This window comes from Salmo salar, chromosome 05, assembly GCF_965601325.2.
Source record: "Salmo salar chromosome 05, fSalSal1, whole genome shotgun sequence".
In the NCBI taxonomy this organism is placed as follows: domain Eukaryota; kingdom Metazoa; phylum Chordata; class Actinopteri; order Salmoniformes; family Salmonidae; genus Salmo; species Salmo salar.
The window spans coordinates 65,742,897-65,769,049 of record NC_138295.1 but is presented as its reverse complement, the minus strand read 5'-3'; the positions used below and the strand labels follow the sequence as shown (position 1 = coordinate 65,769,049).

General features: G+C 45.1%; 1 protein-coding gene across 2 annotated transcripts; it reads left to right on the top strand.

The window, feature by feature from the left end:
* The first annotated feature begins 760 nt into the window (after positions 1–760).
* LOC106605536 (R-spondin-3) lies at positions 761–25,571 on the top strand. 2 transcript variants are annotated; one of them, XM_014201308.3, is made up of 6 exons: positions 761–1,572; positions 10,866–11,057; positions 11,450–11,593; positions 11,869–12,015; positions 12,324–12,509; positions 24,480–25,571. In XM_014201308.3, exons 1-6 carry the CDS (start codon positions 1,479–1,481, stop codon positions 24,716–24,718), a joined length of 1,002 nt encoding a protein of 333 aa, XP_014056783.1. In that variant the 5' UTR covers positions 761–1,478; the 3' UTR covers positions 24,719–25,571. The 2 variants fall into 2 exon arrangements, with proteins under 2 accessions (XP_014056783.1, XP_082831562.1); XM_082975436.1 differs by lacking the exon at positions 761–1,572 and adding an exon at positions 5,377–5,503.
* Positions 25,572–26,153: the final 582 nt, after the last annotated feature.

The window sequence follows — 26,153 nt, the reverse complement described above, 5'->3', positions numbered from 1 at the left end:
TCTCGTATTTTATCTCTAAAGTGCACAAATTTATAAACAAACTCAAGAGTCATAATTGCCGTGGAGAATTATGTCAGACTAAAATGGAATATATTCAGTATCTTCAAAAGACGCGAATTAAGGCGGAGCCTGGCTTTGTGTTAATTGCATACCACACTTTACTCGACAGGCCCCCTCAAACCAGATTAGGCTATACTAGGAAATGTCTCTCTCTCCCTCCCTCTCACTCTCTCTCTCTCTCTCTCTCTGTGAGAGTTACTCGACCACAGGCCCATCAGAGGTTCCGCTCGCTGCGCACTAGACCAAGCTCGCGTGTTATATATGAGCAGAGAATGGGAGACGTGTCTCTTGAAGTTTAAAGTGATTGTACATCAAAAACAACACAAACTAAACAGCACGGCATGCAATAATGCTTTCTGGCACAAGTGCACTCCTTTTTTGTGTTCTTGATGATTGCAATTAGTGCCATCTACAAACAATTAAAACGTTTAAAGTGTGTTTCTCTGTAGCCAGAAATAACAGTAATCAAACATAATAAAAGTGTATCATAAAATCGAAATTAAAAGGACTATTTGGCCATAAACAGTGAATACCTGAAATTTCATAGAAATACTACGTGCGTAAAAGAGCGCAATTTCCCAATGATACATTATCAACACCATGCAAAGTAAAAGGCTTCTCAACCGAGGGGTCAAAAGCAAAGGAAATCTGACGTGGGGGGCTTGCCCTCTAAATAAACTTTCGATTGAGTCAGCAGAGGGCTGAAGTCATAAGAGAGCGAGTTGGAGTGGGGGAATGAGTATTGCACGCAAAACTGAAAAGAGCTGAAACTGCGCAGATTATTTTTGCTATAACTGTCGACCAACGAGAGGTGCGCGACAATCAAGAGAACCAACACATTCTCACCTCATCGAAACGTGTTACTTTATTACAGTTCGGTGCTGCTGCTGCTGCTGCTGCTGCCAGTGACGCGCGCGGCTCCCAGTTTTGGTCTACTCGGTTAGATGATGGGGATGACGCGATGACCTCCTACACGCAGGGCACAATAAAGTAGCCCTCACACCTGGACGTGCAGCGAACTACGAGAGAGTATCAGTGGAAGATACAGGAAGAGGACAACTGAAACTGTATCAATATGCCAGCCTCCATTATATGATCTACACTTTCTTTCTTTGAGTATCTTCTTTTTCCCGCAGTGGATGATAATCTAACGGTTTGATTGTGGGAATATGCTCACTACGGATACCTGATTTGGTCTCGCTTTGTGGCACACATGAGGATTCTATTAAGGATGTTACTGTCTAAACGGCCCAGGTATCATTGGGCCATCGTAAATCAGACATCACTCTCGCAGAGCAGGGGATTCTGCTCTTTCCAGGAATAAGACAACACATTCCCTCTCAAAAAAGTGGAATCAAAGCTGCACTTTTCTGGAGGACATTGACATTGGCTATACAAGTCACCATCTCCGGGTTACTATGCAATTACAACTGATCTCCTTTGTTTTGATCTTGACCTGCATGGAATACACTGATTGTCAGCAGCAACCCTCCAGGCATCGGCAAAATAAACGTGAGTAAAGAGCGCCCGCGCATGCAGTGAGTTGCTCGCGCGCACACACATGCTCCTGGTGTCGGTTCCATTCAACCCGACTGTAGTGTTGTAGTGCCTATCATACCATATGACATACATCTTTTCGTGTAGATATATAAATAACAGAACAATATGGGTACTGTATCAAGGTTAACCGATATGATTTGAACAACTCATACTTGACAATGAAATTTACAATGAAAGATCATAGCATGGCTTTAGGAAATATGCCTAATTGGGGTGGAATGCTTTTTGGTTGAGGTGGAGATGTAATAACATAGTCCTGTGGTGCAATCTCTATTACAACATATGAAACTTCCCATATATGAATGTGTCAAAACAACGTTGATAGGTTGGGTAGCCTATAATTTATAATATGATACAGTTTTTAAGTACAGCCCGCATTTAGTTATAATCAAAGGCAACTCGACCAATCTAAAAATGTGTTGTTATCAGATCAATATGGAATTTAAATGAATAAACGTGTATTTTAATCACTAGGCGAGACTGAGTGCGTCTGCGGAACTCACTATATTGTGTCTACAAAAGCAACAGGCGCACTTTACTCTATGCAGCGGCCAATTTTACGCACATGTCGTCCTCAACCACACCGCAGTCAATCATTGGACTGCATGGCGTTCAACATTACATGACCCTCGGGGTTGTCATTTTTTACTGATAAAATTCAACCAGTCACTGTTCCCTGATAGTTTTCTTAGAAGTGTATTCCACAGAGCTCCACCAGCAGTGTGCGCTGTATCTCCTAGTTCCCATCGCTCTCTAGCGGCCAGTGGCAGAGCACTTTTTACGCGGCATGTCTGCCGACAAAGTATGTTATAACTTTCTGATCTAAATTATTCATTACATACAAAGTTCACCTGAAGTGTGTTATATTTTCATTTCACTGATGTTATGGAATGTCTGCAGTGCTTGTGCTTCCTTGACAAACTCCGTGCAACAGTGAGTAGAAGCTTTGAGCACGTGGCAGCGCGTGCCATCTAACCGCTGTTCGAGGATGCTGATACAGTTATCTTCTTGATTGTAATACATGTAGAATATAAGATTGTGCATCTAATATGAAAATACATGAAAGCCTGGCCATTTTCATCTTCAAAGGGCGTTCTTTTTTTGCTTACCATAACTGTGACTTTCTGTGGCGATAATATTTTGTGGTGTTGAAAAAATGGAAGCGGGAACTGTTCATATTTAGTAGGCAATTCAGAATACAAACATTTTTCAGTTAGAAATTCGGAGTATTTCAAAGCTCTGAAGCAAAACTATCATCATATCCAAAACACAACAAAGAAGCTCTGGTAAATCAGTAGACACTTTACTTTTTTTTTTGCTCCCTAGATGTTCAGAGTATCAGCAGCATTGACCATGGCAGGGTTCTCCAACCCCGGTCCTGTGTATTAGTGCTGGGCTGGAACAAGCACTTCCAGTAGTTCTCCAGGACCAGAGTTGGAGAACTCTGCATGAAGGTATCCGTTCAGCAGCATTCTTTAAGCCTAATATATGTCATGTTCTGTGTCAAGTAACTCCACAGGTCTCACCCTGTATCTTGTCAGTAGTATCATGGAGCTTGCTTTATTATTCTCTCTCTGCGCTATATTTAAGTTCCAGATGTGCTTCCAGATGTGCTCTTCTGCCTTAGTAGAATGGTTGAGTATTGCATGCATCACCTGTTGCCAGGTGGATTGTTATCTGGAAAGGTAGGCTAGTAACAAACAATAGTGGTGTTTTGGGGTGCGTGTTTAACGTCTTAAGAACCACTTCTTCAACACGATATATCGTCTTCTTATCTAAACCCTACATGCCTGCGTAGAAATTGTGGGTCCACATTGGTTTGTGGGTGCATTCCAGATAGACAAACTGTGGGCCTCCCCTCGTGCATTGCAGCTTACTTAGCTGGTGCTAATTGAAGGAGGCCGACCTGACATATGACTATCTGTGATAGTCAGACAGAGAGAGCAGGGTGAATGAGCTCTCAGTCAGGGACCTGACCATGCAATCAACTGGCTAAAAACAGTCCACTTCCTTCTGACCTTGATGTTTCCACAAATGAGAGATATGAATGCCTGAGGGCAAACACAAGATAGCAGAATGATTTCTAGAATAGAGGCCAGAATGATTTCTAGGTGTTCTAGAATATAGATGCCAGAATGATTTCTGTGTGTTCTAGAATAGAGTCCAGAATGATTTCTAGGTGTTCTAGAATATATGCCAGAAGGATTTATGTGTGTTCTAGAATAGAGGCCAGAATGATTTCTAGGTGTTCTAGAATAGAGCCCATAATGATTTCGAGGTGTTCTAGAATAGAGCCCAGAATGATTTCTAGGTGTTCTAGAATATATGCCAGAAGGATTTATGTGTGTTCTAGAATAGAGGCCAGAATGATTTCTAGGTGTTCTAGAATAGAGCCCATAATGATTTCTAGGTGTTCTAGAATAGAGTCCAGAATGATTTCTAGGTGTTCTAGAATATATGCCAGAAGGATTTATGTGTGTTCTAGAATAGAGGCCAGAATGATTTCTAGGTGTTCTAGAATAGAGCCCATAATGATTTCGAGGTGTTCTAGAATAGAGTCCAGAATGATTTCTAGGTGTTCTAGAATATAGATGCCAGAATGATTTCTGTGTGTTCTAGAATAGAGTCCAGAATGATTTCTAGGTGTTCTAGAATATATGCCAGAAGGATTTATGTGTGTTCTAGAATAGAGGCCAGAATGATTTCTAGGTGTTCTAGAATAGAGCCCATAATGATTTCGAGGTGTTCTAGAATAGAGCCCAGAATGATTTCGAGTTGTTCTAGAATAGAGGCCAGAATGATTTCTAGGTGTTCTAGAATAGAGGCCAGAATGATTTCTAGCGGGTCTAGACGTGTTTAAAATAGACTCTAGGTGTGATTGGAACAGATTGGATTCCTAATAAAGGGAAAGAAGGACAGATCATGAAATAAAAGGAGGGGGGATATATGCAGAGGTTCAACACCACAGCGTTTGATGAAGAAAACATATTGGAAAAGCAAACTTCTTTTTTTTAGGTCTGTGCCCTATGACTTGCGTGTTTGTCTTCATCATTCTGCTGTTAGCCGTTTTGTTTATATCTACACATGATGCTCAAAATAATCATGGTTGTTTTCATCTTGTGGTCAATGATTTTAACTTTACAAGTGGTTCAAGCAGTTTAGGCAATTGAAACCTCACAGTACAGCCTTCACAGTACAGACCGCACAGTACAGACCTCACAGTACAGACCTCATGCAGGAACATTTGTGTTATGGGTATGCAAGCCGCTCAATTGATGTTGGGCAATTCCATGGTAACAGAATAACGCTGAGACTCACACCACTGATTTCAAAGTTTAACAAATCATATCCACAAGGACTACTTTTAACAAGTTTCACTGACGATGTTACAAAAACCCATTTCCTGGAAGAACTGTGCAGATGTAAATTTGAGATTTTAATTCTGTTACCAAAACTTGCATCTGCACAGTTTTTCCAGAAAATGTTTATTTTGAACAATTCCTATGTAAATTGTTCAAAAAAATCATTATGCATAGAGTTCTATCTTTGTTAAACTTTGAAATCAATGGTTTTTGTTTGGCATTCATTTTAAAGATAGAAATCGGAGTATTAGCATAATTCTGTTACCATGGGATTTCCCTGTTGTGTCAGTGCGAGCTACTGTAGGCAAGGACAGGCAAAATTCCTCTGTGTTAAGGGTTCTGTGAATTAGGGGGCCTTGGCAGGAACACATGAGGGCAAATGGACAGCAGTTGTAAAGATTGCTAAGATATGTCAAACACAATCTCTGTGATCTATTGCAATCTGGCAGCTAACCCTGAAGTGAAGGAGGGAAAAAAGGCCAACAACTCACCCACGGCACGATATGCAAGACAACTAGGAGGTAAAAACACCTACTGCACACACTGATATGCTCCTTGCGTAGCTCTGCAGTGGTGAATACTGAGACTAGCTCTTACCATGTGTCGCAATTCCAGAAGTTGCCCCTAAGATGTTCCCCCTAAGAACTGATACAGGATCTGCATACCTTCCCCAAATCCTTACCTTAACCATCAAGGGAAATCATTACAAACTGACCATAGACTAGTGTCTAGCTCTAGCAGTAGTAATCCAATCTGTACTAAATGAGCTCAAAATATCTGACTCAGTCAGGTGCTCCCTGTCATTGCATCAGGTACTATGCATGCCATTCTCTGGCCATTAACCCAGCTCTTGAGTGGGCAGATGTATTACATTTTTTACCATTGTAGCACTGAAAAAAAACCTGCAACATTTCCTGTCTGCCCCATGGAAACATTTGTAGAATTGCTGAAAATCTGCTTTAAAACTGCAGCATTTTCTCTCCCCCCCATGGCAAAATGCCATTAACTTTAAAGCTGCAAATATTTTATCTCCGCCGCCAAGAGGGGGGCCACTAAAATGTTTTGCCTGCGAGGTGGGGGGCTTAGGGCCCCCAAAAACCTGCACACATTAAAGTCATTAGCCTTATGAACATAGAAACTTAGTTGCAGTTTCTATGCTACAATGGTAAAACATTTAATACATCTGCCCACTGGGCACAGAAGTAATTTCAACGTCTAGTTTTGATTTACATTTCATTGAGTTGCCAGCTAACGTGAATTCAGCGTGAAATCAACCACAACAACAAAAATCACCACATAGTTGAATTTCAGTAAAAATGTGTGTAAAATAAAGTCAAAATTCACTTGCGTTGATGACTTTTTGCAATCAGATTTCCACGTTAATTCAACGTCATCACATAAAAAATGTTGTTGTTGAAATGACATGGTAACAATGTTGATTCAACCAGTTTTTGCCCAGTGGGTGGTAAGCAGAATTTGGGTGAAGTTATATGGCTATGATTTGATTAATGTTTGAAGTGACATTTTATAATTACCTTCAAAAAAGCTATTGTTTCATGACTCTAAAAAGGTATTGTTTACCTTAAATGTTTTTAAATAAATAATGTCAATTTGTTTGGCCCACCTCTCAGATTATATTTTGTCCCACCAACCCCAACAATTTGAGCACCCCTGGTTTAAAGTAATCCAGAGCCACCCACTAGTATCCTTTTCACATCGTGCCAAACCAAACCATAATGTGCTGGCTCAGATATCATCTTTTCACATGTCCTTTCCTGCATGGTTCCAGCAACTATGGTACAGTAGATGCATAACCAGGCACAATACAGCTCAATTCAGCTTGGCTCAGTAGTGTGAAATGGCTATATATTTCCTCAGCCAGGTACTCACTTGCAGCTCCTGCTGGTAGTCCTGGTATATACCCAACCTCTTCTCCTCTCAACCAGTCTGTCTTCATCTCCTCTGTCCTCTGAGGTCAAGCTCTGTAAATCAACAAGAGTTGAGAGTTAAGCCGTTTGACATGCTGCCCTACAAGTCAGTCACACATGGCTTAAATCAGCAGCAGCAGCAGTCAGGACGCATGAGGTTTCACTTGTGCCCAGTCCAAGATGACAGTTTATGGTAATGCAGCGCTGCTCAGTTCCCCATTTGTCTGTAGACTTCTCACATACTGTGATGACACTATACCTCCTTCAAAGACACTGTCCTACCCTGGGCATTTTATAGCCTCCTTATAGTAGAGACTGGACACATGTATGCAGGACTTTAACCTGGAGACCAACATTTTGGAGAAGTCTGAATAATAACACTTTCCTGTAAACATTTTGCATACATAAAATGTTAATAATTTCAACCTGAGCAGGGGCCAACCTCCACACCAACCAACAGAGAAATTGGATGTTATTCACATTCTGGCAGGGCTTTTTTCTGAGCATATGGAAATATCTCTGACACAAGGCTTGCTATCTGAGTAGGATGTATAGGCCTACAGCCAGGCCGTTTGCAATCCCTTTCTAACCCTACCATCAGTCATAACATGCAACTTTTCAGGGAAGTCAGGAACCAATACACACAGTCAGTTAGGAAAGCAAAGGCTAGTTTTTTCAAACAGAAATTTGCATCCTGCAGTACTAATTCCAAAAAGTTATGGAACACTGTAAAGTCCATGGAGAATAAGAGTACCTCCTCCCAGCTGCCCACTGCTCTGAGACTAAGAAACACTGTCACCACTGATTTTTACAACGATAATATAGAATTTCAATAAGCATTTCTCTATGTCTGGCCATTCATTCCACCTGGCTACCCCAACCCCGGCCAACAGCCCTGCACCCCCCGCAGCACCTGGCCCTGCACCCAAATCCAGACAAAATCTGGATCCCTACAAATCAGCTGGGCTAGGCAATCTGGACCCTCTCTTCCTAAAATTATCCGCCGCCATTGTTGCAACCCCTATTACTAATCTGTTCAACCTCTCTTTCGTATCATTTGAGATTCCTAAAGATTGGAAAGTGGCCAAGGTCATTCCCCTCTTCAAAGGGGGAGACACTCCAGACCCAAACTGTGACAGACCTATATCCATCCTGCCCTGCCTTTCTAAAGTCTTCTAAAGCCAGGTGAATAAACAGATTTCGAATACCATTGTATCTTCTCCGCTATGCAATCTGGTTTCCGAGCTGGTCACGGTTGCACCTCAGCCACGCTCAAGGTCCTAAACGATGTTATAACCGCCATCGACAAAAGACAGTACTGTGCAGCCGTCTTCATAGACCTGGCCAAGGCTTTCGACTCTGTCAATCACTGTGTTCTTATCGGCAGACTCAACAGCCTTGGTTTCTCTAATGACTGCCTCGCCTGGTTCACTAACTACTTCTCAGATAGAGTTCAGTGTGTCAAATCGGAGGGCCTGTTGTCTGGACCTCTGGCAGTCTCTATGGGTGTGCCACAGGGTTAAATTCTCGGGCCGACTCTTTTCTCTGTATATATCAATGATGTCACTCTTGCTGCGTGTGATTCTTTGATCCACCACTACGCAGACGACACCATCTTTGGACACAAACCTCCAAACGAGCTTTAATGCCATACAACACTCCTTCCATGGCCTCCATCTGCTCTTAAATGCAAGTAAAACTAAATGCATGCTCTTCAACCGATCGCTGCCCGCATCCGCCCGCCCGACTAGCATCACTACTCTGGACGGTTCTGACTTAGAATATGTGGACAACTATAAATACCTAGGTGTCTGGCTAGACTGTAAACTCTCCTTCCAGACTCACATTAAGCATCTCCAATCCAAAGTTAAATCTAGACTCGGCTTCCTATTTCGCAACAAAGCCTCCTTCACTCATGCTGTCAAACATACCCTCGTAAAACTGACTATCCTACCGATGCTTGAGTTCGGCGATGTCATTCCAACACTCTACTCAGCAAATTGGATGCAGTCTATCACAGTGCCATCAGTTTTGTCACCAAAGCCCCATATACTACCCACCACTGCGACCTGTATACTCTCGTTGGCTGGTCCTCGCTATATATTCGTCGCCAAACCCACTGGCTCCAGGTCATCTATAAGTCTTTGCTAGGTAAAGCTCCGCCTTATCTCAGCTCACTGGTCACCATAACAACACCCACCCGTAGCACGCGCTCCAGCAGGTATATTTCACTGGTCCTCCCCAAAGCCAACACCTCCTTTGGCCACCTTTCCTTCCAGTTCTCTGCTGCCAATGACTGGAACGAATTGCAAAAATCACTGAAGTTGGAGACTTATATCTCCCTCATTAACTTTAAGCATCAGCTGTCAGAGCAGCTTACCGATCGCTGCAGCTGTACACAGCCCATCTGTAAATAGCCCATCCAACTACCTACCTCATCCCCATATTTGTTTTAGTTTTTCTGCTCTTTTGCACACCAGTATTTCTACTTGCACATCCTCATCTACACACATATCACTCCAGTGTACATTGCTAAATTGTAATTACTTCGCAACTATTGGCCTATTTATTGCCTTACCTCCTTACTTCGTTTGCACACACTGTATACAGATTTTTATATTGTGTTATTGACTGTACGTTTGTTTATCCCATGTGTAACGGTGTTGTATGTGTCGCACTGCTTTGCTTTATCTTGGCCAGGTCGCAGTTGTAAATGAGAACTTGTTCTCAACTGGCCTACCTGGTTAAATAAAGGTGAAATAAAAAAAATTACAAATAAAAAGAATGAAAGTTCAGCCTTTCCCTGTTTCTAACACAGTGTGAACCATGTGGGTCGACAGATAGGCTTATCTTCGACACGGAGCATAATGAAGATGAATTTGAGACATGTTGCAAAGTTGTCAGTGCCAGTGCCGATTACTCATCTTACTCATTTGGCCGTGTTCGCATTGTCATGGCCAGACAGTCAGCTGGAGGTCTGTCTGAATATTGATAATTTTGCCAAATTGTTTCGTCCTTTTAGTCATAGTACAATGAATAAACTGTACTCTTTCTGCGGAAAGAGCGAGAATAAGAAGTGCGCAGTTTCTGGCGTCGCGTGCAAACGTCTCATTTGATTATTTTTCCAGCCGAGAGAGTCCACAGGCCTGCTTGTTGCCAGTCATGTCTATTATTGAGTTCTTCTATGGTCACTGTTCCCAGAAAAATATGTAAATCTGTGGCATTTTGTCACCATCCAAACACTTTGTTGGCTATCTGGTATCCTCGTTGCGGTAGATGGATAGAAGTCATTACTTTAATACAATTCTACACTTCATGCACACAATTTAGAAGACTACAAACAGTTCATATAGTCTGAAGAGCTATATTTGTTTAAATGTAAGCAGTAGTCCCTCTTTATTTAATTGGCATAGAGAGAGAGAGAGAGAGAGAGAGAGTGAGGGGTAGATGATTTGTGATATGTTGACTTGTGATGTGTTGAGTTGCAGTGTTGGTTAACACCATCTGTCTCAGTAATATAGGAGTGACGCCACAAGACAATGCCTTTTGCAATGATCATGTTGTTGTCTCAGTTAATTTATTTCAATACACTTATGTTATTATAAGGCACTCTGGATAAGAGTCTTTGCTAAATCAATGCTTCTCATCTTTGGGTAGCAGTACCCCATGAGGGTACCTGCCAACCTGGCCTGTACACAGGGTACTTGGAAAGGGCCCATATGCCTAACGATCATTTGTACAGGAGGAGTGGGGCACTTCAGGCAGATCAAAATGTGATTGTGCTAACTGATTGTATAGTTGCGTCCCAAATGGCAACCTATTCCCTATATAGTGCACTACTTCTGCAGTGATCTATAAAGTCAATGTTGTGCCATTTGAGACACATACGAAGTAAAATGTCTAAACTGACTTTTGTCCTTCTGTGCCACATCATCTCCCTCCGTCTTACCTGCAGAGATCCCAGGGGTGAGCTCAGGGTGCCAGGGAGGCTGTCTGACCTGCTCTGATTACAATGGCTGTCTGTCCTGTAAGCCCCGCCTCTTTATCTTCCTGGAGAGAAATGGGATGAGGCAGATCGGAGTGTGTTTGCCCTCCTGCCCCAGCGGTTTCTACGGCACCCGCTCGCCAGACAGAAACACATGCACAAGTAAGTTGCATGGCTATTACCAAAGACGTTTATAGCCTACCTCTACTTTACACTAAGGGACGGTTTACATAGACAGATTAAGCCTAGTCCTTAACTTGAAAGCTATTTCAACTGAGAATCTCCATTGAACATGCTTTTTAGTCCAGGACTAGGCTTAATCTGTGTTTTAGTGTATGTATGAAGTCTATTTGGTAGCACTGCATGCCAGTCACTCCAAATACATTCTTTTCTATTATTTTGTACACTAAAATCTCATAAAGAGATGTGCATCTATGTGCAGCCAATTGTCCTGTTTTAGCGTGCTGCTCATTCTAACATACTGCATGTTCAACAAATTACTTCAAGAGCAACATAAACGTGCAGGCTGTTGACTGACTGACTGGGTGTTTCAGAGTGCAGGCCGGAGTGTGATTCTTGCTTCAATAAGAACCTTTGCATGCGGTGCCGAGCGGGGTACTATCTCCACCTGGGCAAGTGTCAGGAGAGCTGCCCAGAGAGCCTGGTCTGCAGCGACACACAAAGGGAATGTGTTCCCAGTGAGTAGAATATTAGACTCTTACGTTATTATCAAGTCCTGATGGTGTTAGAGACGTTACAAAGAGGGGACAGTGTAGTGTATTAGCGTTACATATTTGTTTCTGTCTCAATCACATGATGTAAAATGTGGAGTTAAAATAACATATCGTATTGCATTTGGTTTTCTTCGAATGGAAGAATGCAGTTAAATGTAATTGTAAAGGTCTTTGTTGTGTGTGTTGATGTGATTTGACTCCAGTGCAGGTGTAATATTATGTATGTGTTGGTGTTTCAGAGTGTCCTGCGGACTGTGATGCCTGTCTGATCAATGACACATGTACGAGGTGCAGACCAGGCCTGTACCTGCTGCTGGGGAAGTGTCACCACGTCTGTCCAGACGAGTTTGAACCAAACGACAAACTCATGGAGTGTTCCCTTCAAGGTGAGCTCCAGAACAAGGAGGAGAGAGTGTTTACCAGTGGAGGGTGGTGGGGAAATCTGAGGATGGGCTCATTGGGCCGGAATGGAAAGGTATGGAACACATCAAACACATGGTGTGTTTAGTATCTAGCCAAAACGATAAGCCCAAACTCCGATTTAAAGTGGCACTAGCCTCCACTGGTGTTTACTTCAAATGCTTTACAGTGTCTTTGCCCTTCTATACGTGAGTTTTGGTTGTGAATATCTTTGGACTCTGCCTCTTGTAACATACAGTGTGTGTCTCCCCCTCTTTCTTAATCATTTGTGCAGTGCACTGCGAGGTGGGTGAGTGGGGCGAGTGGAGCCCCTGCTCCCGGTCAGGGAAAACCTGTGGATTTAAATGGGGTGAAGAGACGAGGACCCGGGAAGTTGTCCAGTTCCCTTCCGCCTACGGAAAACCCTGTCCCCCCATCTGGGAAAAGAAAGAGTGTGTCCTCAAGAGGAGGCGATGTCCAGGTAAATACTAAGAACTATACAGTTATCATCACTAGTGTGACAGGTCACTATCTCCATTGTGAGTACAGTTGTAGGCTAGCGTTCCAGAACCAACTTTGTCTCTAGACTATAATCTGAAATGACTGGTCAGTCATCTGCCACTCCTCTCCTCTCCTTAAGGGGCCTGAATTGTTGACTTTAAGGATATGCATTGTGGTTAGTGGATAATGGTGAAATGCCTGTGTGTTGTTGCTCCAACGCTTCGAATCCAGACTTTACGGATTATAAAAATATGTCAAAACATATGATTTTCCACGTAAACATTGATCTGATGATTTCTAATGAAATCAGCCCCCCAGGCCCTCGGCTCCCCAGCCCACCAGGCCCCAGCGCCCCAGGCCCTCGGCTCCCCAGCCCACCAGGCCCCAGCCCCCAGCCCTCCAGGGCCTCCAGGCAGCCTTACTTACAGCACAAACACAACCCCTCAGTAGTGATTCAGCAGAAAAGTTTACTGTGAAGCAGAAACAGACAGACTCCTCAAACATCCTCCCTTGGGGAGCCATGAGGCGACGAGGGGAATCAGCATTAGTTTAGACTAATAACAGCAGCTGCCAACACACACACAGATCTGAATACACACGCACATCAACTTGTCCCTTTAAAACCCATAGGTGGTAATTTGTAAAGAGTCCTGGTTGGGTAGAATCTGTCATTTAGGCTGTGAAATGTGGCCTCTGCTCCTCCCCCTGTCTGTCGTCTTTCTCTCTTTCTCCCCTTTTTCTCCACCCTGCTGATACTCTCTCTTGCACACCCAAAGAAAACACACCACCCCTCCTTCCTCCTGAATGGGGCTCCTGTTCCCCTGTCCCGTGGTGGAGTGGGGGGCTTAGTGTGGAGTCGGTGCTGTGTTGATCCGCCTGGCGGGCCTGAGCGGGTGGAGGCAGGCCAGAGCTGTGGGTGGGTAGGTGGGTGGGTGGATGCGTGTTACACACTGCAGACGGAGGCCTGGTTATCACACACACACACACACACACACATACACACATACACACGGTTATCGACCTTGCCCTGCGTGTGATTACCCAGCTGCTTCCCCCGGGTCGGCCAGCCGGCTCCTGGAACATCCAGTGAGCAGAGCTAATTATCTGCTCTGGCGCGTCCCCTCCGCTCCGTGTTTACGTTTCGCATACGCCACGGGGTCACTGGTCCGACCTCCGCCAGCTCGCACTAATCCCCACCAGCCCCTCAGACACTGATACATCCTCCTCCCTCTATCCCTTCACCCCTCCATCTTCCCTCCATCGCTCCCCAAGGGCCTCTGTCCATCCCCAGACCAGGTTTATTTGTTATTTCTCCAGCCAAGTTTCGTCTTTCTCTAGAAAGAGCTCTCACTCTTTTTCTCTATCTCTTCTTTTCTCCCCCTGCCTCTTTTCTCCCCCTGCCTCTTTTCTCACCTGTCTCTTTTCTCACCTGCTTCTTTTCTCCCCCTTCCTCACCTGCCTCTTTTCTCCCCTGCCTCTTTTCTCCACTGCTTCTTTTCTCCCCTGACTCTTTTCTCCACTGCTTCTTTTCTCCCCTGCTTCTTTTCTCCCCCTGCCTCTTTTCTCCCCCTGCCTCTTTTCTCCCCCTGCCTCTTTTCTCCCACTGCTTCTTTTCTCCCCTGACTCTTTTCTCCCCTGCTTCTTTTCTCCCCCTGCCTCTTTTCTCCCCCTGCCTCTTTTCTCCCCCTGCCTCTTTTCTCCCCCTGCCTCTTTTCTCCCCCTGCCTCTTTTCTCCCCCTGCTTCTTTTCTCCCCCTGCCTCTTTTCTCCCCCTGCCTCTTTTCTCCCCCTGCTTCTTTTCTCCCCCTGCCTCTTTTCTCCCCCTGCCTCTTTTCTCCCCCTGCCTCTTTTCTCCCCCTGCCTCTTTTCTCCCCCTGCTTCTTTTCTCCCCCTGCTTCTTTTCTCCCCCTGCTTCTTTTCTCCCCCTGCCTCTCTCTCTTCCCCGCTCCCTCCAGCTCTCCCTAATGGCTGTTGTTTTCTAACTTCTTCTCTTTTGGCTCTCTCCATCTGTCTTTTCTGTTTTTAAACAGAACTTTGTAACCTCCATGTCACCCCCAGTCCTCCCCCTCCTTATGAATCAGAGAGCAGGAACTCTCAATATGAATCAAGGAGGTTTTACGCTCCTTATCCACAAAAATGACAACAGGAGCTGGACTTTAAACAGGTCCAGTACATAGAGAAATATGGAATGTCACTGAATGAATCACGGGGCAAGAACCCTCACTTTCACTCTTCCTCTTTAACACAACTCTGATTTGGTCGTTTCATCTCTAGTAAGCTCTGTTGAGCTACAGTAGCCAGAGGTGTCATGTCATTTCAGTGTACAGTGTCCTCCTCCCCCTCCTTCAACATGCTTGGTGGTCGTAAATGTTTACATACATGTCCTCGCCCACCTGCCTGCTGTCTCCTTTGTGTTAACGTTGGCTAATTTGTCCTCCAAACCACGGTTCCCCTATCTATCTAACCCAGCTAGAAGGTAGCCCCCTCCTGTCCCTCAGTAAGGGGGAGCGGGACAGGCGCCCCGTAGCCTTCAAAGCTCCGGGCATTTCTCCTGTGGGACAGCTCAGAGCCTTTAATCCCAGCCTGGCTCCCGCCAAAAGCCCCCTGGACGACAGTGTGCCTGCCATGGAGGATGTTGCCCCCTCTGCGTCATTAGACTAATTATGCTCCTGCACATCCCCTCTCTGACAGCGGGCCAAACTGTTTCCCCGCATGCACACACAGGCACCCTAACCCTCCAGTGAAGAGTGCTGAGCACTGAGCAGCATGATGTCTAGTACTTTACGCAACCAATGCACTGTAGGGTTATCAGTGTAAATGCACTGCATAGGAGTGTGTGTTGGAGGGTGATCCGAGGGACAATTCCAGCTGTTTTCTTACACTCACCTCTCTCTCTTTCTTTCTCTGTCTATCTCTCCCCTTTTCACCCCAACTCTATGTTAAAATTGTAAATAATCAATGCCAGATGACAGTTCAATGAAAGTATCAGTTCAGCTGAGATATCTAGCTAGGGCTAAGCAACGTGAAAGCCAAGCACTTGCATAAACTCTTGTGAAGTTGCAACACTTTTGAAAGCTGTCCTTAGTTACAGTAATCTTATAATCCAGCTCTGTTGATATTACTTTTACAGTCATTTTTCACAGTTCTATTTTACAGTTTATATAAACCACATGCCTGAACCTGATCATACTTTACGTGGACACACGTCTCATCAAAATATTAGTTTTACAATAGCCGCACCCCCATACACACACACACAAACCATCCCAAAAACACTGCCTGTCATCCACTGCAGTGTAGCGGTGATGACCATGCTGGTAAGAATGTGCTAAATCTCTGTTGAGAGTGTTTTAATTCAAGTGTCTCCTTCGGGTCCACTGCATTGCTGGACAGTTTATAGAATTCATAGACACAGTTCAGACAGACAAAAGCCTTCTCTGATAAACATACCCAGTAATCACCTCAACACGAGCCCAGATAAAGTTGTGCCTTGGGTTTTAGGAAACCCAGAGATTATGACTAAGCCGCTTATCTTTAAATGGTTATGACAAACAAAACAATGTGTGTAGAGGGGACTTCCTGTGTTGAAAGAGCCAGAGGTGGGGTGGGATGGGGTGCAGTCAGATTCAGAATGCTGCTCATCTCTTTCTCTTTCTGTCATTCTCTCACTCTCTCTATCATTCTCTCTCTATCATTCTCTGTCTGTGTGTCTCTCTCTCTATCTCCCTGTCTCTCTCTGTCTCTCTATCTTCCTGTCTCTCTCTGTGTGTCTCCCTCGCTATCTTCCTGTCTCTCTCCGTGTGCCTCTCTCGCTATCTACCTGTCTCTCTCCGTGTGTCTCTCTCGCTATCTACCTGTCTCTCTCCGTGTGTCTCTCTCGCTATCTACCTGTCTCTCTCTGTGTGTCTCTCTCGCTATCTACCTGTCTCTCTCTGTGTGTCTCTCTCGCTATCTTCCTGTCTCTCTCCGTGTGTCTCTCTCGCTATCTACCTGTCTCTCTCCGTGTGTCTCTCTCGCTATCTACCTGTCTCTCTCCGTGTGTCTCTCTCGCTATCTACCTGTCTCTCTCTGTGTGTCTCTCTCGCTATCTACCTGTCTCTCTCTGTGTGTCTCTCTCGCTATCTACCTGTCTCTCTCTCTCGCTATCTTCCTGTCTCTCTCTGTGTGTCTCTCTCGCTATCTACCTGTCTCTCTCTGTGTGTCTCTCTCGCTATCTACCTGTCTCTCTCTCTCGCTATCTTCCTGTCTCTCTCTGTGTGTCTCTCTCGCTATCTACCTGTCTCTCTCTGTGTGTCTCTCTCGCTATCTACCTGTCTCTCTCTGTGTGTCTCTCTCGCTATCTACCTGTCTCTCTCCGTGTGTCTCTCTCGCTATCTACCTGTCTCTCTCCGTGTGCCTCTCTCGCTATCTACCTGTCTCTCTCTCTCGCTATCTTCCTGTCTCTCTCTGTGTGTCTCTCTCGCTATCTACCTGTCTCTCTCTGTGTGTCTCTCTCGCTATCTACCTGTCTCTCTCTGTGTGTCTCTCTTGCTATCTTCCTGTCTCTCTCCGTGTGTCTCTCTCGCTATCTACCTGTCTCTCTCCGTGTGTCTCTCTCGCTATCTACCTGTCTCTCTCCGTGTGTCTCTCTCGCTATCTACCTGGGTCTCTCTGTGTGTCTCTCTCGCTATCTACCTGTCTCTCTGTGTGTGTCTCTCTCGCTATCTACCTGTCTCTCTCTGTGTGTCTCTCTCGCTATCCACCTGTCTCTCTCTCTCGCTATCTTCCTGTCTCTCTCTGTGTGTCTCTCTCGCTATCTACCTGTCTCTCTCTGTGTGTCTCTCTCGCTATCTACCTGTCTCTCTCTGTGTGTCTCTCTCGCTATCTACCTGTCTCTCTCTGTGTGTCTCTCTCGCTATCTACCTGTCTCTCTCCGTGTGTCTCTCTCGCTATCTACCTGTCTCTCTCCGTGTGCCTCTCTTGCTATCTTCCTGTCTCTCTCCGTGTGTCTCTCTCGCTATCTACCTGTCTCTCTCCGTGTGTCTCTCTCGCTATCTACCTGTCTCTCTCTCTCGCTATCTTCCTGTCTCTCTCTGTGTGTCTCTCTCGCTATCTACCTGTCTCTCTGTGTGTGTCTCTCTCGCTATCTACCTGTCTCTCTCTGTGTGTCTCTCTCGCTATCCACCTGTCTCTCTCTCTCGCTATCTTCCTGTCTCTCTCTGTGTGTCTCTCTCGCTATCTACCTGGGTCTCTCTGTGTGTCTCTCTCGCTATCTACCTGTCTCTCTCTGTGTGTCTCTCTCGCTATCTACCTGTCTCTCTCTCTCGCTATCTTCCTGTCTCTCTCTGTGTGTCTCTCTCGCTATCTACCTGTCTCTCTGTGTGTGTCTCTCTCGCTATCTACCTGTCTCTCTCTGTGTGTCTCTCTCGCTATCCACCTGTCTCTCTCTCTCGCTATCTTCCTGTCTCTCTCTGTGTGTCTCTCTCGCTATCTACCTGTCTCTCTCTGTGTGTCTCTCTCGCTATCTACCTGTCTCTCTCTGTGTGTCTCTCTCGCTATCTACCTGTCTCTCTCTCTCGCTATCTTCCTGTCTCTCTCTGTGTGTCTCTCTCGCTATCTACCTGTCTCTCTCTGTGTGTCTCTCTCGCTATCTACCTGTCTCTCTCTGTGTGTCTCTCTCGCTATCTACCTGTCTCTCTCCGTGTGTCTCTCTCGCTATCTACCTGTCTCACTCCGTGTGCCTCTCTCGCTATCTACCTGTCTCTCTCTGTGTGTCTCTCTCGCTATCTACCTGTCTCTCTCTCTCGCTATCTTCCTGTCTCTCTCTGTGTGTCTCTCTCGCTATCTACCTGTCTCTCTCTGTGTGTCTCTCTCGCTATCTACCTGTCTCTCTCTGTGTGTCTCTCTCGCTATCTTCCTGTCTCTCTCCGTGTGTCTCTCTCGCTATCTACCTGTCTCTCTCCGTGTGTCTCTCTCGCTATCTACCTGTCTCTCTCCGTGTGTCTCTCTCGCTATCTACCTGTCTCTCTCTGTGTGTCTCTCTCGCTATCTACCTGTCTCTCTCCGTGTGTCTCTCTCGCTATCTACCTGTCTCTCTCCGTGTGTCTCTCTCGCTATCTACCTGGGTCTCTCTGTGTGTCTCTCTCGCTATCTACCTGTCTCTCTCTGTGTGTCTCTCTCGCTATCTACCTGTCTCTCTCTCTCGCTATCTTCCTGTCTCTATCTGTGTGTCTCTCTCGCTATGTACCTGTCTCTCTCTGTGTGTCTCTCTCGCTATCTACCTGTCTCTCTCTCTCGCTATCTACCTGTCTCTCTCTCGCTATCTACCTGTCTCTCTCCGTGTGTCTCTCTCGCTATCTACCTGTCTCTCTCCGTGTGCCTCTTGCTATCTTCCTGTCTCTCTCCGTGTGTCTCTCTCGCTATCTACCTGTCTCTCTCCGTGTGTCTCTCTCGCTATCTACCTGTCTCTCTCCGTGTGCCTCTCTTGCTATCTTCCTGTCTCTCTCCGTGTGTCTCTCTCGCTATCTACCTGTCTCTCTCCGTGTGTCTCTCTCGCTATCTACCTGTCTCTCTCCGTGTGTCTCTCTCGCTATCTACCTGGGTCTCTCTGTGTGTCTCTCTCGCTATCTACCTGTCTCTCTCTGTGTGTCTCTCGCTATCCACCTGTCTCTCTCTCTCGCTATCTTCCTGTCTCTCTCTGTGTGTCTCTCTCGCTATCTACCTGTCTCTCTCTGTGTGTCTCTCTCGCTATCTACCTGTCTCTCTCTGTGTGTCTCTCTCGCTATCTACCTGTCTCTCTCTGTGTGTCTCTCTCGCTATCTACCTGTCTCTCTCTCTCGCTATCTTCCTGTCTCTCTCTGTGTGTCTCTCTCGCTATCTACCTGTCTCTCTCTGTGTGTCTCTCTCGCTATCTACCTGTCTCTCTCTGTGTGTCTCTCTCGCTATCTACCTGTCTCTCTCCGTGTGTCTCTCTCGCTATCTACCTGTCTCTCTCCGTGTGCCTCTCTCGCTATCTACCTGTCTCTCTCTGTGTGTCTCTCTCGCTATCTACCTGTCTCTCTCTCTCGCTATCTTCCTGTCTCTCTCTGTGTGTCTCTCTCGCTATCTACCTGTCTCTCTCTGTGTGTCTCTCTCGCTATCTACCTGTCTCTCTCTGTGTGTCTCTCTCGCTATCTACCTGTCTCTCTCTCTCGCTATCTTCCTGTCTCTGTGTGTCTCTCTCGCTATCTACCTGTCTCTCTCTGTGTGTCTCTCTCGCTATCTACCTGTCTCTCTCCGTGTGTCTCTCTCGCTATCTACCTGTCTCTCTCCGTGTGCCTCTCTTGCTATCTTCCTGTCTCTCTCCGTGTGTCTCTCTCGCTATCTACCTGTCTCTCTCCGTGTGTCTCTCTCGCTATCTACCTGTCTCTCTCCGTGTGTCTCTCTCGCTATCTACCTGTCTCTCTCTCTCGCTATCTTCCTGTCTCTATCTGTGTGTCTCTCTCGCTATCTACCTGTCTCTCTCTGTGTGTCTCTCTCGCTATCTACCTGTCTCTCTCTCTCGCTATCTACCTGTCTCTCTCTCGCTATCTACCTGTCTCTCTCTCGCTATCTACCTGTCTCTCTCTCGCTATCTACCTGTCTCTCTCTATCTACCTGTCTCTCTCTATCTCGCTATCTACCTGTCTCTCTCTATCTCCCTCTTACTCTCTCTCTCTCTCTATATCTATATATATATATATATATATATATATACTGCTCAAAAAAATAAAGGCAACACTTAAACAACACATCCTAGATCTGAATGAAAGAAATAATCATATTAAATACTTTTTTATTTACATAGTTGAATGTGCTGACAACAAAATCACACAAAAATAATCAATGGAAATCCAATTTATCAACCCATGGAGGTCTGGATTTGGAGTCACACTCAAAATTAAAGTGGAAAACCACACTTTAATTGCCTATAATTTCCACCTGTTGTCTATTCCATTTGCACAACAGCATGTGAAATGTATTGTCAATCAGTGTTGCTTCCTAAGTGGACAGTTTGATTTCACAGAAGTGTGATTGACTTGGAGTTACATTGTGTTGTTTAAGTGTTCCCTTTATTTTTTTGAGCAGTGTATATATATACACAGTTGAGGTCGGAAGTTTACATACACTTATGTTAGAGTCATTAAAACTCGTTTTCAACCACTCCACAAATGTATTGTTAACAAACTATAGTTTTGGCAAGTCGGTTAGGACATGGTTAGGACATCTACTTTGTGCATGACACAAGTAATTTTTCCAACAATTGTTGACAGACAGATTATTTCACTTATAAATCACTGTATCACAATTCCAGTGGGTCAGAAGTTAACATACACTAAGTTGACTGTGCCTTTAAACAGCTTGGAAAATTCCAGAAAATGATGTCATGGCTTTAGAGGCTTCTGATAGGCTAATTGACATCATTTGAGTCAATTGGAGGTGTACCTGTGGATGTATTTCAAGGCCTACCTTCAAACTCAGTGCCTCTTTGCTTGACATCATGGGAAAATCTAAAGAAATCAGACAAGACCTCAGAAAAAGAAATTGTAGACTTACACAAGTCTGGTTCATCCTTGAGAGCAATTTACAAACACCTGAAGGTACCACGTTCATCTGTACAAACAATAGTACTGAAGTATAAACACCATGGGACCACGCAGCCGTCATGCCGCTCAGGAAGGAGACATGTTCTGTCTCCTAGAGATGAACGTACTTTGGTGCGAAAAGTGCTAATCAATCCCAGAACAACAGCAAAGGACCTTGTGAAGATGCTGGAGGAAACGGGTACAAAAGTATCTATATCCACAGTAAAACGAGTCCAATATCGACATAACCTGAAAGGTCGCCTAGCAAGGAAGAAGCCACTGCTCCAAAACCTCCATAAAAAAGCCAGACTATGGTTTGCAACTGCACATGGGGACAAAGATTGTACTTTTTGGACAAATGTCCTCTGGTCTAATGAAACAAAAATAAAACTGTTTGGCCATAATGACCATCGTTATGTTTGGAGGAAAAAGGGGGAGGCTTACAAGCCAAAGAACACCCTCCCAACCGTGAAGCACAGGGGTGGCAGCATCATGTGGTGGGGGTGCTTTGCTGCAGGAGGGACTGGTGCACTTCACAAAATAGATGGCATCATGAGAAGGAAAATGATGTGGATATATTGAAGCAACATCTCAAGACATCAGTCAGGAAGTTAAAGTTTGGTCCCAAATGGGTCTTCCAATTGGACAATGATCCCAAGCATACTTCCAAAGTTGTGGCAAAATGGCTTAAGGACAACAAAGTCAAGGTATTGGAGTGGCCATCACAAAGCCCTGACCTCAATCCTATAGAAAATATGTGGGCAGAACTGCAAAAGCGTGTGCTAGCAAGGAGGCCTACAAACCTGACTCAGTTACACCAGCTCTGTCAGGAGGAATGGGCCAAAATTCACCCAACTTATTGTGGGAAGCTTGTGGTAGGCTACCTGAAACATTTGACCCAAGTTAAACAATTTAAAGGCAATGCTACCAAATACTAATTGAGTGTATGTAAACTTCTGACCCACTGGGAATGTGATGAAAGAAACAAAAGCTGAAATAAATCATTCTCTCTACTATTATTCTGACATTTCACATTCTTAAAGTAAAGTGGTGATCCTAACTGACCTAAGACAGGGAATTTTTACTCAGGTTAAATGTCAGGAATTGTGAAAAACTGAGTTTAAATGTATTTTGTTAAGGTGTATGTAAACTTCCGACTTCAACTGTATACATATCACTGTCTCTCTCTGTGTGTCTCTCTCTGTCTCCCTGTCTCTCTGAGTGTCTTTCTCTGTCTCCCTGTCTCTCTCTCCATCCCCTTCTCTCTCTATCTCCTTGTCTTTCTGTGTGTGTCTCTCTCTATCTCCCTGTCTCTGTGTGTCTCTCTGAGTATCTCTCTGTCTCCCTGTCTCTCTATATATCTCCCTGTCTCTCTGTGTGTATCTCTATCTCCCTGTCTCCCTGTCTCTCTCTCTCCTTGTTTCTCTATCTCACTGTCTCTCTGTGTCTCTCTCTCTGTCTCCCTCTCTCTCTCCGTGTGTGTCTCTCTCTATCTCCCTGTCTCTTTGAGTGTCTCTGTCTCCCTGTCTCTCTCTCTTTCTCCCTGTTTCTCTGGGTGTGTCTCTCTCTACTCCCTGTCTCCCTGTCTCTCTCTTTCCTTGTTTCTCTATCTATCTCACTATCGCTCTGTGTCTCTCTCTCTGTCTCTCTCTCTCTCTGTGTCTCTCTCTATCTCCCTGTCTCTCTGAGTGTCTCTGTCTCCCTGTCTCTCTCTCTGTCTCCCTCTCTCTCTGTGTATGTGTCTGTCTCTATGTCACTGTCTCTGAGTATCTCTGTCTCCCTCTCTCTCTCTCTGGGTGTGTCTCTCTATCTCCCTGTCTCTCTGTGTGTCTCTCTCTGTCTCTGTCTCCCTCTCTCTCTCTCTCTGTGTGTCTGTCTCTATCTCCCTGTCTCTCTGAGTGTCTCTGTCTCCCTGTCTCTCTCTCTGTTTCCCTCTGTGTGTGTGTGTCTGTCTCTATCTCCCTGTCTCTCTGTCTCTCTCTCTCTCTCTCTCTCTCTCTCTCTCTCTCTCTCTCTGTGTCTGTCTGTCTGTCTGTCATTATTTCTCTCTCTATCATTCACTCGCTCTGTCACGCTCTTGCTCTCTGTGTCTCTGATCCAGTCTCTCGCTCTCTCGCTCTCTCACTCTCTCACGATCTAGTTATCTCTCGCTCTATCTTGCTCTCACTTTCTCTCTATCCCTTTCTACACCCACGCACATTGTTTGGACCCTACACTTCTTCTGCAAGAGCAACCCACCAAACCCCTTTCAATAATGCCTCTTTCACACTGCACTATACACACACACACACCATACAAACACACACACATGCCATAAACACACACTGGACACTACAATCTGCCTGGCCTTGTGGGATGTATGGGGGCCTCTCCTCTCCTGCCCTGAGCTCAGATAGTTCAGATACAGATTACGGCTGGGGAGAGCTAGCCCTAAGCCAGTGCCAGTTTTGTCACACCTTTGAGGCTGGTGGGCTTTCATAATTCCTGCAGACCAGAGCCAGGGAAGACTAAACAGAGTTGGATGGTAGAGCCCTATATCGCACTGGCTGGACCCCAGGAATGTGTAGGTCAGCGTTGGGCTGGCATGCTCTGCGAGCCCTTCTCTGCCTGGTTAGGACGGAGCAGAGCTCAGAGCATGGCTGGGCTGATTAATGGTCACAGGCTGAAGGGGGGCCAGGGGGAGAGAGAGGCTCCGTGCCTACCTCAGCAGTTTCGCAATCCTGCTGCTTACACATGGACAGCACAACACGAATAGGGCCAGTTTCAATCTGTCGATCTGTCTTCTCTCTCTCTCTCTCTCTCTCTCTCTCTCTCTGGGGGGTGTTTTATATTAATGATGTGGTGCTTTTCAGCTTTCAGTGGTAAACTCTACAACATTCCATGAAATTGATTTGTTTATGAGATGGCGAAAGAGCAGATAAACTGAAGTTTATTTAAAGGCTTTCTATTTTTGACAAAGCCTATCAGCGGAGAATTGCAACAGCTGAACTAGACCTTGCTCACAGGGTGTGGCCACTGTCTGTGATGCAAGACTGACCTCTAGTGGTGAATAGGGGGAACATGTTTGTACTGTGCCATATTACAGAGTTACTCCCTGGACAGCCAGCAGGTACATAACCAAGACTAGAGCACACTGATAAATTGGTATGCAAAAGAGATATTTGGCATCATCGTCATACCCATTCTCTCTTCATATTCATCTTATTCTGTATATCCTCATCTGAAAGTGCACCTCCTGCCATGACCCTCAACCAGCTCTCTGTGTAAAATAATGTAGATCACTTGAAAATACAACAGAAATCACTATAAAGAGAGATTGAGCTGTTGACTAACAAGTGTTTTCTGTTCTGTGTTTTTTTCCATCTCTAGGGCAAGGCAAGGGGAGGAAGGGTGAGCGGCGGGGCGAAAGGAGAAATCGGGACAACCGCCGGGACAAGGACAGCCAGGGGGAAGGCCGGCGGGAGAGGAAGAAGGACAGAGAGAGGGAGAGGGGGGAGACAGGTGACCGGGAGGACTCTGAGAACAGGAACAAGACAGAGCAAAGACGCCGGAGAGGCCAAAACAGAGACCTTGTTGTCTCACCTGAGGGAGGAGGTCCTGAACAGTAACAGAGCCTGGAGGAGCCCTCTCACTCCACCCCTTCTTTGTCACCCTCGCCCCCTCAACTCCTTGCTGAAGGGGTGCTGCTGCTACCTGTATTATTTAAATATATACTGTATATGCACAAGAGAGATGGGGTCACTCGATCGGGCCACTACAGACTCTAAGGACTTCTCCCCTACATACCTACCTACCTACCTACCTGCCCCCCTCCACCACACACCATTGAGAGGCCGCCTCCCCCATCCTGTCCTGTCCTCTAGTTTCACCAGACCAGAGAGACCCAAGACTGCTGTTGATTGGATGGGAATGTACAAAACTGCTCTTGTGATTGGATGGGACTGTACAGAGAGGAGTGAGACATTAAAATGTGACAATATGGGGATGATGTGTTTGTCATTGGGAGTCGGGACAATGTAAATGCTTGTTGAATCGGTTATTTAAAAGGGTCCCGCCCAGTTAGAAACAAACGTTGCGTCTTGGTTTGAATGTAGGTTTAATTTGTGACATTATGTAGAATTGTTGTTGTTGTTTAAATGTCTTTATGTTTTTGTTTGTTGTTTTTTGCTGAGTAAATTATCATGGGATATCAGTAACAGAAAGACAGACAGTCAGATGTGGTAACTGCATCCAGATGTATAGTAAACATATGAGACAAACCGACTGAATTGATTTTGTGACAGAATGAGGACGGACCCCAGTGTTTTCCTCCCAACTTCTTATTGATCATGTTTGTTCAGAAGTGTCCTGGACAAAGTGCTAGTTTGCCTATCTGTGTAAGCAGGATCTGTGCTTTCACTAAAGCCACCTGAGCAGAAATCAAAAGCATCTGTATGTCAAATAAACTATAATGGGTTTGTACTTGTCTTTGTTTTTCATTTGTTATCTTTGGGCAATATTTTTGGTATCTCAGATTGTTCTGGCAATTCTCACATTTTAAAATTTGTATCACAAACCATTTGGGGGAAAATCATTATAAAAGTGGACAATTCCTAAAAATATATATATTTCAGAATCAAGACATACTCCATATTTTAGAGCACACTATCAGGAGTATAATGACACCAGGATGTCTGTATCATGTACAGTTCATGGATCATAGGGTCTTACAGGGGACATCTATATGTCTAAAAGGGACGAATTGGCCACTTTCATCCCCCCCAAAATTGTTTGTGATACAAATCTAAAAAACATATCAAACATCTTTACTCCCATATGAAGCTAGAACAATCGGAGATTGTCGGGACACGAGAAATATTGTCGGGACACGCTGGCATGAAATCGCGCCTTTATTATTTGTCAACTAATCAATAAATTCTCTCCGGGGACCTGCCTTTCTAATTTCAGATTCACTGTTGCTTAGTTTTTGCAAGTCTTTTGAAGATATATCCATCCTAAACACATTTGTTTATAAGTTTATATAGGCCTTCACATAAATTGCAT

Bases quoted from the DNA above. Each gene is read 5' to 3' on its own strand.
- LOC106605536 (XM_082975436.1), top strand. From the start codon at position 5,392: ATGTCAAACACAATCTCTGTGATCTATTGCAATCTGGCAGCTAACCCT. The intron at 5,504-10,865 runs GTAAAAACACCT...TCTTACCTGCAG, and splicing joins ATATGCAAGACAACTAGGAG to AGATCCCAGGGGTGAGCTCA. The intron at 12,510-24,479 runs GTAAATACTAAG...TTCCATCTCTAG, and splicing joins CAAGAGGAGGCGATGTCCAG to GGCAAGGCAAGGGGAGGAAG.